Consider the following 14,036-nt stretch of genomic DNA (forward strand, 5'->3'; position numbering starts at 1 on the left):
TTTCCTTCTGTGTCTATCCTACACTACTTGTATGAACCTCTGAAGCAGAATAGGTCTCTGCAGAAAAGGGCTGCAGGATCATTTTCCCTGTCAGAATGAGGCATAAATGCTCACTCAAGACAGAACAGTGCTGTAGAGATGTGAAATTAGAAAACCAAAATGAAAATATTATGTAAAAGGGTCATTAATATCATCTTACTTAGAGGATCTGTCTAAAACATAACATAATCACAGGCAGTGTCTAGTAATGATATTTTACACTGAAGCCCAAAGGTTACAAAAAGACTTTAGTCTTTGCCAAAAGAAACTAACTTTTTTCATTAGGAGTACAGAAGGAATCAAATTCTTGCAGTGGGGCAAAATCTATGTACGTAAAGCTACTTTTAGAGTCATATTTGTAAAATGCCTGTCAAAAGTCAGGGGAAAGTGTCTGGTTGATAATAGGAAAGGGCAAATCTCAAATAAAATTCCCAGTTAGAGTGAAAATGTATAGGCTGAAGCCATCAGTGGATGGCAGTAGCAATAAAGATCATTTGGGCTGCAAGAGCAATATCATCTCCAGAACAGTTTTTGCAGGCAGTGGAATGGCACCTGAAGGATGCATTCTACAGGTGAGTCCATGCACGAGTCAGCTCACACAGAGCCCTCCCTGCCTTCCTCAGAGGAAAGGAGTTTATCACATGGAAAACAGCATTTTATCTGAGTGCAAAAGATGGCATTTAGCAAGATTTGGAATGGTGTACATGAGGGTAGGAGCTGAAAGCCATGATGTTGGAGAGTAATTTGCAGCTCGGAGGCAGGGCTGGGTGAGGGTGGGGAATTGCTGCTCTCACGGAGGAGAGATGGTGCCACTGGCAGCGTCTCCTGGTTCCTGTTGACTTTCTGTGGGCACATTTAACCTGTAATTTGGAAGAGGAAAATACAGTCTGGCACACATTCCTGAAGGGTTGCCAGTCCCAGATCTATCCATTGCATAGCCTGCCAGAATGGGAAAGATAAGTACATTACAGACCAGTATCCACAGCAACAGACACCGGAATTTTATTTTTTTAATACACATTAAAACCCAAAGAAAATAATTACTTTTTCATTTTCCAATTTTATAATAGTAATAATGACCTTTAGGTCAGGAATTTCCAGAAGTTAATGACTGTCTGGCTTTTTCTTTGGTCCTTGGTTTCTCCAGCCAGTCATTAACAGTGAGAAAAGTGCCTTCTCCTGTGGACACTTCGGCTTAATTGTTACCTTTTCATGCTACAGAATGCACCAGCTGGGAAATAAGTGTCTCCTATGTGAATGGATCCATGAAATGTGCCTTGGGTTTCATTTATTTGAAAGAATATTCTGTGAGGGTGTGAGAATTTACTGTAAAAGATGATTGACTACTATCCACAGCCCTGAGAAAAGTTAGATCACTCTGAGGAATTGGAACTGAGGATGGTTTAAGGCCATAGATCTCAAAAGATTAAATCTTCAGAATTTATCTGTGTAATCTAGGTTCCCTTACTCTTGATAATGGAGTGCTTCAGAATTATATATGGACACAAATGTTTTCTTACCCATCTTCTAGGATCACAGAGGAACAGGACCTTTTTTTTTATTTGTTTGTATTTTTATATGTAATCACCGTGATGCTGAAAGCACAGTGTGGCAACAGTGTCTCATTAGTTAAAATTTATTTTAAAATATAAAGGGGAACAACCCTCTGGAATGCTTACCCTGCTCCATCTGGATAGTAGATTCCTTCCTTCCAACCACCCACTCTCTCAAAACACCTAGAAACTGTACATGAGACTTTCTTCAGAAGAAATTTCATTCATACATGGGAATGACTTTGTCTTGCACTCCATTATATGATAAAAAATGCAAACTATGGAGTGGAGGTATCTTCTGACCACTCCACCGATCATATTCTTCATAAAAATTAGCCAGATTATGAGTATATTGTGTGTCTGAACATATATAAACCTTTGAACAGTCTTCAGTTCTTGTGCCTGTTAACTGAGTTCTTCGTTGACCTGTATGACTTTTAATGTCATCGTTCCAATACAGTGTTACCCAAAAATTGTGAGTATATCTTTTCTTCAAGGTGTATTTGAGCTTGAAAGCTATTGTGTACGAAATGCACTACTTGTAGGACAAATAAATCCACAAGAAAACAATAGTTTTCTAAACCACATATTCAATGTATAGGGATTCCTAGTAGTTATCCAATGTATGGTTACTGCTGAAGAGTCAGGTAGTAGTGAAGCACCTCCACTGGAACAGTAAAAGAGAATTTCTTCTTTAGCAGATTTAAAGTAAATATGGTGTCCTTTGAGAATTTGGTACTAAATATGGAATAATGTGAATGATGAGCCTAATTTAAATGTTTTGCTGTGAAAAGAGATTTGGCACCTGCGTAACTTTTACTGGAACTATTAGCTTTTGTATCTTTAAGTGAAAACACAGAGTGCATATGAAAGCTGCGGACGTCCGCTTTTGCTTGAATGCTTCTTTTACTTTTCAAAAAAAATAACACCAGCAAAATATAAGTAGTGTTCCAAGAAAGAGCCACTCAGGAGTCCCACAAGGGCTGGGACTGTGCTTTGTGGTTTCTCCACTCTTGGAGTGACAGCATTACTTTCTAAGCTGAGGCTTCATTTGCATTTTGAAAGTACAACAATTCACTTCTCAGCAGGGCTGTGCTGTTTCTAAAAGGCTGCACTGGCTCAAGGATTTAAATCCAGAAAGGTTCCAGTAATTCCCTTTACAATGAGTTTTAAAATCTACACCTTTAAAATAGCTCTGCACCTTTAAACTTCAAGCTCAACTCTGTGTTAAAGAAGCTGGCTAACCATTAGTAGAAATGGGAAAGGTCCAAAAGACAGGAGTGACAAGCGACTTGTGTTTCATTCACTGCTTTAATGGATTTTTCCTCAGCTTCACAGCTTCACAGTGCAGATTATTTATAGATTTTAAAGCCAGAAATTAACACTGTTCCTTGTAGGCAGAAGAAAAAATGTATGTGATCATTATTAATTCTTTAGCATTATAATGCCTTCTGGCTCAACGTGCGTGCAAGGGACCAAGAGTAAACATGCATTTATCATCCCGACCCTTATCTGTTCCCAAAAACGTCCTTCAGTGGAGAACTGTGAAACAGCCTGCCTAAAGGATTTGAGACCTTTTATTCTTTTGCTGCTGATGCAAAGATCTTTAGTCTTTGCTGTAAAGATTTGAATTGAACATTCAAATGTAAAATATTGCAAACACCAGTTTAGAGCGTTCCTTTTCCCCAAAAGCCCCAACCAACCAACCAACAAACCCACCATGGTGCTAGCTGCCTTCACATGAAGCCTTTTGGCTTCCTTTCATTGGGACAAATTACCCAGGCGTCCTTGGTACCCAACGAGATCTCTCCCCTTCCAACTCAAACTAATTTTTGAGTCCTGACCTTCTCTTTGTTTCCTTTTATTTCCAGTTTTCCCATTGCTCTGAGTTCCTTTCCCTCAACAGCAGCCTTACACACCCCTAATAGAATTCAGCTGTGGAGGGAATACAATCCTGGCAGGAGGCACTCTACCCAATCCCTCACTGGCCACCGAACTTAGTAGAACAAAATTGTCCTTCATTTAGTTTTAACAGTGTCCATGGAATAATTCCAGCAATCAGCCTGTCCTGTCACGTCTCTGCAGCTCCCTGTACCCCACTGTAACACGAGGCAGAGGAGACAGCAGTGATACAGCAGCTGGTATTGTCTGATCAGCAACACAACCCTTGCTAGAATTTCATTTCCCTTGCAGACTTGCTACAAGAATACATTTGCCATCTATACTTCATAGCAGAGTTATATTTGCCTGTAATTACACACGAGTCTGGCAAAACTTTATTGTTAACATAAAGTACTGCCATTTAAATCCCCAGTCTTAAACTGGAGTATTTGCAAAACTCTGTAATTGCTAAAATAATAAAGCTGCCATTACTGTATGGGAAGTTTACAGCTTGCTGGTGAATACTTACACTGGCTTAACTACACCTGTATAGATTCCTTATGTTTTCATGTGCTGTTTAAGACAGGCAGATTTCTGCTGGGCACAACCAAAGGTTTCTGGCACTGTCACAGAATGGCTGAGGTTGGAAGAGGCCTCAGCAGCTCACCTAATGCAGCCCCTGCTCAAAGGCTTGCCCAGATCCTTTTGAGTTACCTTCAATGATGGAAACTTCAGCAGCTCTCTGGGAACCTGTGCCAGTGTTCAGTCAAAGCTGAACTCTGCATTTTCCAGCTTGTGGTCTGACCCCATGTAGGAGGAAGTCTACAAAAGATAACCAGGAAAAAAAAGTTCAGTGTGGTTTTACTCAGTGCAATGGGCACAGATAGTATTGCAAATGCCCAGAGATATGAAAACCCACAAAGACAATATATTTTGGTTTCATTTTGTGTTGTTTTGCAAACAAAAAACTAGTGATGGCCCTCTCTCGTACTCGTAATCACATTCTGTGATTTCTTTCTTTTTTTTTTATATTATTACATTACACAGTTCTCCCCATGTGACTGTTCTGTTCCTAAATCTGGTTGGTTAAAACAGACCTCAGGACTAGAAACAGCAGTATGAGTTTGCTCTGAACCATAAGCAACTTTGCCACATTACCCTTTTCATACATGAACCTCAAAACATCCTTAGATCTTTTGTATCTAAGAGTCTCCAAAAGTTTGGGAATTCATGATAAAACTTGTGCCGCCTCTAACCCTTGTTCTGACACACCTACACAGCATTTCTCAGCTCTCTGTGCTCTTCTGGGAGAGGACAGGGGAGCTTTGTGCTCCTCCAGCAACCCCCAGGGCACGGAATGATGGAGTGCAGGTGGCTCTGTGTTACCATGAGGACCTTCATGTAAAAGTTGATGCTCCAGTGCTGTTGCCAAGTGGCAGATGAGTGTGGGGTTCTTTGTTGTGCTGTCTGGCCCAGAAGGATCCACTCTCCTCGCCCAGGTCCCTCCTGCCCCTTTTCCTGCACTCGCAGGCTCTGCCATGGCCCTCAAAACAAATTCCACTGCGTCACTCCTCTGTTTCCCCTCCAAAGGCCATCAGAGCCATGGAGCACCTCTCCAAGGAAGAAAGACTGGGAGAATTGGGATTGTTCAGCCTGGAGAATGCTTCACAGTGACCTTACTAAGGCCTTGCAGCACCTGAAAGAGACCTAAGAGGAAAGATGAGGACAGATTTATTACAACAGCATGTAGCGATAGGACAAGGGGGAACAGCTTCAAATTGACAGAGCGCAGGTTTACATTGGCTATCAGGAAAAAATTCTTTAGTGTGGACAGGGTGGCAAGGCCCTGGTACAGGCTGTCCAGGCAAGTCACGGATGCCCAATGCCTGGAAGTGTCCAGGCTGGATGGGGCTTGGCACAACAGTGGAAGCTGTCCCTGCCGGGGGCAGCAGGGCTGGAAGGAGATGATCTTTAAGGTCTGTTCCAGCACAAACCACTCCACGATTCTCTGAACAAAGCCGATTTCTGCGGCACGCGTGTGCGGAGCTCTCAGCGTGGGGGCACACAGAGCTCCCTCAGGACGTGTGGGGCGCGATGCGTGCGCAGGGGCCGGGCAGTGCGGGCCGTGTGCCCTGCAGGGCAGGGTGCAGGGGGCAGGGCAGGGGCCGTGCGGGGCACTGTTTAAGGCGCTGTTTGTGGCTTTGAGGCGCTGTTTGAGGCTTTGAGCTGCTGTTTGAGGCTTTGAGGCGCTGTTCGCGGCGGTCACCGAGCGGGGCCGGCGCCGCTCCCGCTGCCCCCGCCCGGGCCCGCCCCGCTCGCGTCGCTCCGCGCTGGATTGCTCGCGCCTGGCCGGCGCCGTCTGCGGGCCCGGCGGGCGGCGCGGCCAGGCCCGCTCAGCCGAGCGCAGAGGCGGGCGCAGAACAATACGGCGGCGGGCGCGGAGCCGCGCGGCCGCCCCGCACCATGTACGCCTTCGTGCGCTTCCTGGAGGACAACGTGTGCTACGCGCTGCCCGTGTCCCGCGTGAGGGACTTCAGCCCCACCTCCCAGCAGGACTTCGACAACCAGAAGGTCTACACCGTGTACCGCAACCCCGAGGAGGCGGCGGACGAGGAGGACGAGAGCCCCGGCGAGTGGGGCGACCGGCTGCTGCTGCACAAGGCCCAGATCCTGGCGCTGGCAGGTGAGGGCGGGCCGGGCCGCGGGCGGGGGGCGAGGCCGCCCCCTCCCCGCTGAGGGAGGTGGGCAGGGTGGGGAGGGGCAGCTCCGAGCGGCCCCGGGCCCGGGGAGGGGTCCCGAGGCTCGGTGCCCACGGGAACCGCGACCCCCGTGATGCTCCCCCGCGGTAGGCGGGGAGGGGGGAGGTGGAAACTTAACCAAAAAAAAAAAAAAAAAAAAAAAGTTTAGGTTTTTGGCTTATTTATAGTGCATGGAGTCATTTGTGTACCTTTGGCAGTTTTGAGGGGTGCTGGTTTATGTCCGCTTTGTTAGTTTAAATGACTTCACCCATCGGAAGGCGATAGTGGAGCCAGACCTCCAGGTACTGCTCTGGTTAAGCGTGGGCTCGCTGCCTTCGCTTTGTTTCGTGTTTAAAGATAACAAATGTCTCCAAGCTAAGAGGACCAATTAAAGCGTATACCAGGAAATAAGCCCGTGTTTTGACTACTTGAAGGTGTTCAGCCCTGGTGAGATAGTGCTGTTAGTACATTGATAGTGACCCCAGATAGTCACTCTGGCAATATTTCCTTGAAGACTTTGTGCAAGTTTCCTCGCTGCCATAGTCGTAGTTGACATGGAAAGGAAGTTTGGTGCTTGTAGCAAATTGCTGGTTAGTGTGGACTTGCCCAATAGGCTTTTGAAAGACTTTAATGACCATTTGAAATGCCAGGCTGGGCAGCAGAGGACACTGGGTTCTAATCCTGACTTTTTCAGTTTAGGCAAAGTACTGGTTATGTCTATTTCCCCAAATATGGAATGGCTTAAAAAACTCTTTTGTTTAGTCTTGAGCTCTTAGAAGGCAGTGCTGGGTTCTGATGTCTAAACAGAGTGGCTTGATGTTAAAGCCACCTAAAATTGGTAATTTTCTGATTTTATTTTTGAAAGTTAACAGTTCCTGAGCTAGTTTAGACTGGTGGTGGCCCAGTTTGTCCCTGGCTCAACCAGTGACTTTTGCCATTATCGTGGCAAAATTTGTTTATGGCCAATGCTATTCTAGTATTGGCCATAAACAAATACCTCAAAAGAGTCAGGAACAGCCAAACATGAGTTCCCTGCAAAGCTTTTCTAGTTTATGAGTATTTGCAACTCCAGAAGTTCAGGAGAACTAGTTAAGCCGTCTAGCAGAGGAGTGGATTCTCCCGCTAAGTTTTTGTTGTCCTGTGCCAGCCCATGTTTTGGCTGCCCTGTCTGTGGCAGAGGAGTGTATGTGAAGTGTTCCTTGCAGGTTCCCATCCTGCAGACCCATGGAAGACAGAAACCTCAGTGTCCAGGGTTTGCATGGCCTCTTCCCACAGGCAGCAATTCCATTGCACTTCACCTTCCTCTGTCCCACTGGGGACCTGCAGCAGCAGTGCCCTTTCAGTTCCTCCTCTCTGTCTCAGCACAGCTGAAGTGATCCAGAGAAATACTTGGATATGATATTTAGATATGTTAGATCTTTACTCACATGTTGAGCCCACCAGATTGCCTCAGTTTTCCAGCAGCAAGTGATTTTTTTTTGCCAGTACCCTTGTTCCAGGCAGAGCCTGGTGTCTGCCCAAGATGTGCTCTCCTGAATTTTTCTGTACAGTTTCTCTTTGTTTCATGTATCTTGAACCAGGACAAACCAATATATGCTGTTTCCTCCAGAGAATAGGACTTGTTACCTGTATTAGTGATTTGCTCTCATTTCTTTCCAGAGATTCTTATTTTTATAGGAAATTCTCCTGTTGAGCCAGGTACACAAGGAAACACACAGGTATCTTTATGACAGCTCTCACATATAAATATATTCTGACTAGATCTGTGTTTTGCATTCTTGGAAAACTTTTACCTGAACACCAAATGAGCCTTTACTTTACTTTACTCTACTTCTTTCCACCCTGTACCATGTAAAAATACCTCAGGTGAATTCAAGAGAAGTCCTATACCAAGGGTCACTTCTAAAGTTGCCATTTCCCCCAAAATGTTAATATTGGTGTTTGTTTTTATTGTGGTTAAAAACCTTGGAGAGAAAACATGGTCTTCCATGAAGACATCATAGCACAATTCTTGCTTTATAGTGACCAGCTCAGATTAGGCAAGTTTTCATGGAAAACATTGCAAGTGTAATGTTATACAAACTGCTTATTTAGTTAAAAATAATTTTGCAAGTCTGCAGTAATATTCCACATACCAGTACAGAACTTCTAATTCCAAAGGTTTCCAGCCTATCTTAGTAATAAGGTAAATAATGTGTATAAAGTTGCTTTTATATTTAAAATATACATATTTGATTTTGATTTTTTTTTGGAAGGAACCCATAACTGCTCAAACGATACATCAATGACTTTAAGGGTTTACTTCTTTGGCCCGAGAATTCCTCATTAGGAAGAAGCTTTAGGATCAAAGTTATGCTACAGATATTAAATTAAACAGACAACAAAAAAGAATAAGAGGGGAAAATGGGGGTTTTTTTTTGAGTCTGCAAAGTGTTCTTTTACAGTTTGAAGGGTGACTAATTTTCTTTCATGTAAAGCTGCTCAAATAAGCAAAGTTCTATCTTTGTATGTATGTTTTCCTGATCAAACACTGTCCATGAAGTGGAAATTAGTCATAGTTCGATAAACAGATCCATTTGTTTTTCCTTTCTAGCAACTAGAAGAAAAGAAGGAAAGAAAGAACACAGATACAAAACACATCTTAATGTTTGTTTTCTTTTGAAAAGAATTTTCCTTTCCTATTATGTCTAAAGAAATTTAGATACCTTTCAAACTCTACCCTTGTAATGTAGGAATTCACACAGGCCTAAGTACAGGTTTATACCCATAATGCAAAACTTTATTGAAACACTGGTTGCATGAAGAGTTTATAAAACAATTGTCCTCTTTTGAGAGAGTCTAGAAGCAATTCTCTGATCCTTTGTGCTGAGATTGGATGGTAGGAAGCCAATGCAGTTGTGAGGGATATTGTTTCTGCTGAGCAGAAAGCGCTGCTGTAAAGGCATCATAAGTTTAAAAGTGAAAAATAAAAGAGGGAACTGTGTAGGGACATGCTCAGATCATCAGGTAATTGTGAGAGACTTGATATGTTGTGGAGATAAATGCTGTTGTCTTTTATTCTGTGGTGGGTACTGTGATGGTGCTGGAGAAGAGCCGTAGATGAACTGAGCATCTGTGCTTCCCTTGTGTTCCTGTCTGCATGGTTGGGAACTTCTGGGATGTGTTCACCTGGGAACTTTCCACTTTATCAAAAATTAGCCAAAGACTCAAACCACAAAGGTTGACCTGCCTCAGATGGTTCTAGGCCTTCCAGCCACAGCAGGGGTATTAAAGTCAATGTCCCTTGCCTTAACAAGTTCACCATTTGGCTCCCAGCAGCTGAGGCTATGTACTAATAAAGGAATAATTTTCCTTGCCTCTTGAATGGAAAATGGAGCTCAGCAGAATGGAGTTTGACTACAGAGCAGTCTTGAGGTGACGTTAGCTGGTCTGTCTTGTTGAGAATACAAAAATAGCAGACAGCTTTTCAGAAAAAGCTTGAGTCTGCCTTCCTGATCATCCACACCCTTCCTTTTTCTTCTTTTCTGTCCTCTCCTCAAAATGCTCCAAAGCTGTTTTTTTCTGGTCCCTCTCCTTGACAGACATACACCACTTGCAGCTTTTCCACACTTGTCTAATAGTCACTAGCAGAATGTTATTTATGACCATGTGCATCTTATAGCAGCATGTTCTGTAGGTGACTCCATTGGAGCTTTTTCTTTTCTACGTGATGAATATTAGGTGAAATTAATTGAATTTCTGGGACTTCTAGAAGTTCCCTACTTCAGGCTGTGTTTGTTAACAAGTTAATAATGACTGTCTTCTTCTAGGAGGTGTTCTTTCCTGACTACAGTAAATAATTGTGCTCTCTAGCTGCTGCCCTCAACATTTCCCACCCACGCTTTCATAGCAAACGTATCTCCATTAGATTCTCACAGCAATTCCTTAGCTGCCCCAGCAAATGTGTTAATACCTGGTGCATCCCTATACTTTCTTGCCCTTTTATAAAATGTTATGCTCCACGTTTTATTCAAGCAGGCTGTAATTTTTTTTTTTTTGTTTGAGCCTGTGCGGCTCATGGTGAGATGTTACTGTGTATTTCAGAAGGATGTAAAATCTCTGTTCATAGAAAAATTTTAAATAAAATTATTCTAGGACTGAGTTTTGAGTAAGGTTGAGAGTGTTTCAATTTCTTAGTGTGTATCCAAGGTTCTTTGCTATGGAAAGTTCATGGAGGAAAGACCCTTTGTCAAATTCTGGAATATGTGAAAAATTTGCAGTAAGAGATTTTAGATTATATTAAGAATATACAAAATTTAGGTCAGGAAGTTGTCTTGATGTGTAATATTTACATCCAAGCTTTTATTGGTATCTCTGTAGTCTTGGGCTTCTCCATGGTTTTCCCCCCTTGTATCATTCCAACAGTTTGAGGAGTACCTAAAGCAGGTCCTGGCTGTGGCCACAGTCCCTGTGCTCCATCCCATGTTCCTGGGTGAATGAACCATTGTGGTAGGGACAGCTGACTATTCCCAGGACTCTCTGGGCCTGTCCCCTGCTGGGATGCATTGCTTGGATGGTGTGTGACAGAGACCTGGGGAGAAACGGCACCAGGAAAAACATCAAAGCACCTGCAGGTGCTTCTTGGGTGATCCCAAGGGTTGTCCTGAGTAAAGAAGTGCCAGCAAGAGGTTGTGAGAAACCTCCCAATACTGGTAGTGGTTCCTCACAGGCTCTTTTTTAATTTGTTTGATTTTCCCTGGGCTGGTTTGTGAGTACTTGGGATGAGCTTTTGTGTCACTGCCCTTGAGCAGCAAGTCCAGCTGTCCATGATGGTGGTGTCACCTCCTGTGCCTGTGCAGGTCTTGCTATGCCAAGGGCCCACTCCAGTCACTGAGAGAAACTAAGCCCAGCAGTTCAGGCAGTGCTGAAGTAAGCTTATTCAGAACAGCATTTTTATTTTTCTTTTTTTTTTTAATTTTTTACTGTGATATTTGACATGCATAGCCTACATTGTCAGCCTTAGCTGACGTGCTACTGCTGTGTTTTTACCTTTTCAGCAGGTAAAAGCTGACTGTACGCAGAGGTTCTGCAAATCATTTTCTGTAACAGAGTAACCAACTACTTCACACTCCTAAATATAGTCCTGAACGCAAGTGTGGCAGTATTCATGAAAAATATTTAAAGCTAAATTTCACACTCATTTTGTATTTGATCCATTTCTGGCTTATTTTTAACTCATGTAAGATGAAGAGTGGAGGATTTTTTTCCCTTCTTCTAAATTCGAGTGTAGGACCATATCTGAAATATGAAGGACTTCCACAAAGGCACAATTTTGTGGGGTGCTTTTGGTGTCATTTCTGTTTGTTCAGTGTTGAAGCCTTATTATGGCACATTGACACAAAGCTACATGGCAGCAGCAAAAACATTTTGGAACTTTTAAAACTGTAACTGCTAAGTACTGGTTTGGAGTAACCCTAATGAGAGTGATGATGTCATCAGTAGGCTTAAATGCCAGTAAAAATTAATTTAAAAGCTGGGATTTATTTGTGCAAGAAGATTTTGCACTTATATTTAATTTCCGCACTTCTTGTATCACCTTGCTTATTCTGAATATACATTTTTTGTTTGTTTGTCTATAACCCTTCACAGCTGACCTGCTTGTTCCTCAGTCACTTTTCCTTTTTGCTTTACCTTAACAGTCAGAAATAATCTAATTTATTTTTGAAACATAAAGACATACAGGTGACCTACACTATTGTTGTTTTTCGTGGTTTTAGTACTTATGTTGCACCACTTAACATCAGTTATGCTTGTAAATGTTGTATAAGCTCAGGTAGCATACAGTAAAAACATGAAATTCAGGATTTTAATAAAATTGACTTCAAAGATAGTATGGTTATGGTAGCTATGGTAACGAAAACTAATTAAAATATGCTAAAATTTGCAGGGGAGTGAAAAGGGAGAAAATGTAACCTAATGTTTTTGTTTTCATAATTTAACAATGAAACATTTTTTCCAGTGTATTGCCTAAGTGTCAGTCAGTCAATTATTTGTGTTTTTTAAATAATTTCTTTAAAAATAGTAGAGGCTTAACCACATTGTCATTTTGGTATGGAAACTGAACAAATGCATGAATCTACCCTCTTATTTCCATAGTGAGCTTTTTCCTCGGGCAGGGATGTTGTGGAGGCTTCCTGGAGTGTTCTCTGTAGGCTGCTGCTTTACCTGCTGGACAGCTCGTGGGCAGCATCTCCATGGCTTTGTGTGATCATCAAATCATCCCAGGGTTTGGTCCCAGTGTAGTTGTACAGTCTAATACAGATGGACTGGTGAGGGAAGCCAGATTTCCAAATTACAGCTGTCATTGGGATTGATGATCTCTTTAAATGAGCTTTTGAACTTCTAAAGAAATACATAGCTTTTGTTATAAATATTTTTGTAAAATATTTATCATGTTCTAAGTTTTGAAAAGTAATACCCATAGTTGAGTTTCATGTGTAGGTGCAGAGGAAAGATTTAAAGGATGGAATTTTCACATCCTGCTTGTTTTCAGGGTTTCTTTTAAATGTAGTGATAATGCTGTATTAGTGTAGTTTCAGAAAGGATTAAGAGAGTTGTTCCATAATAGCTGTAATCCTTTGTGTTTGACATGTGCAGAGTATTGTACAAATATTAACAAATCTGTACAACACTTCAGTGGGCTAGATGGGAACAGTAAGATGAAAAGTTTGAATTATTCAAGTCAGTGTTTAAGTAAATATTGGATCCAGGATTAAAACCTTCCTCAGCGTTGTAGAGAGCGTGATTTCCTGTTTCTCAGCGTAGTCTTTTCATAACTTGATTGTCCAGCTCCATGTGTTTGTGTTTCAGCCAAGTTCTAGTATCACTGAAAGTTAAATGAAAGGGAGAGTTCTGCTGACAAAGAATAATGACTATTTTTAGTTGTATTAGTTTGAGCCATGTTGCCTTTGGTTAATTTTTGATAAGACTTTGTATTCACTTCTGAACTGAAAAATAGGTTTTATATTTATAATGGAAATTAAGAAAGAAAATACATGTAGGTTTTTCTTGCAGCAAAGCATCTGGGCTGATATGCAAGGCTGTAGATCTGAACAATCTGCTAAGTGAGCACATGCAAAAGGAGAACGTTGCAAAGTACTTGAGTGACCTCATGTGCATTAGAAATTTGACTACAGATAGGTGACCATATCAATAACTGTCACTCCTACCAGAATTAGACTGGGTATCTCAGTTGTTCCACTGGAAGAAAAATTGCATTAAGACCTCAACATTATTTGCTTCAGTAGCTGGCATGGTAGGTTGTTGTTTTAGTTTTAGTTTGTTTTGGATTTTGTGAGAGCAGTAGCAGGTCCATGCTCTGTGCATTTTCTTGTGTTACTGTATTAAATATTAATGAGCAAGAGCCAGTCTTGATGTAGGACTTCAGAGAGGACTTAAGAGGTTTATATAATCTGTGCTCTGCTTCTGTAGGATTTTGGCTTCTTAATCTTTTTCTCCCTTCTTTAGTGCCTTTGTACAAAGCAGGTGTGGCTTTCTCTCCATCATCAGTGAGCAGTCCTGGTTCAGGCTCCTGGCACATCATCCTTCTTACCCATCATCTCTGAACCTGTCAAGCAGTAGTTTAAGACCTTTCTATCTTGCCTTCCTCCAGTTTGATTAAGAATTATTTTCACCCTGTTTCCTATTCTTCAGACTTTATTGAAATTCACTTCACAAGATTTAGCAGCCTTTTGGGCCAGTTCCTCAAGTGCATGTCTTCACCTTCCTGTGCTTATCAGCCCTGCCTGTCACAGTGCTGCTTGATGTGTTGTTCTTCCCTGACTTC

At 42.2% G+C, this 14,036-nt stretch overlaps 1 protein-coding gene across 9 annotated transcripts in view; it reads left to right on the plus strand.

Annotated features, from left to right (window-relative positions):
- BEND5 (BEN domain containing 5) overlaps positions 1-14,036 on the plus strand; it is an 878,609-nt gene that overhangs the window by 521,483 nt on the left and 343,090 nt on the right. Inside the window, exon 1 of one of the 9 annotated variants that reach the window (XM_002196552.7) lies at positions 5,726-6,156. The exons of the other annotated variants lie outside the window; for them this stretch is intronic. Coding sequence (XP_002196588.1) covers positions 5,937-6,156 — 220 coding nt within the window. The 5' untranslated portion in view covers positions 5,726-5,936. Of the gene's footprint in view, positions 1-5,725; positions 6,157-14,036 lie in introns of those variants that run through there. 9 annotated transcript variants of the gene reach the window in all.

Source organism: Taeniopygia guttata, chromosome 8 (genome assembly GCF_048771995.1).
Source record: "Taeniopygia guttata chromosome 8, bTaeGut7.mat, whole genome shotgun sequence".
Lineage (NCBI taxonomy): Eukaryota > Metazoa > Chordata > Aves > Passeriformes > Estrildidae > Taeniopygia > Taeniopygia guttata.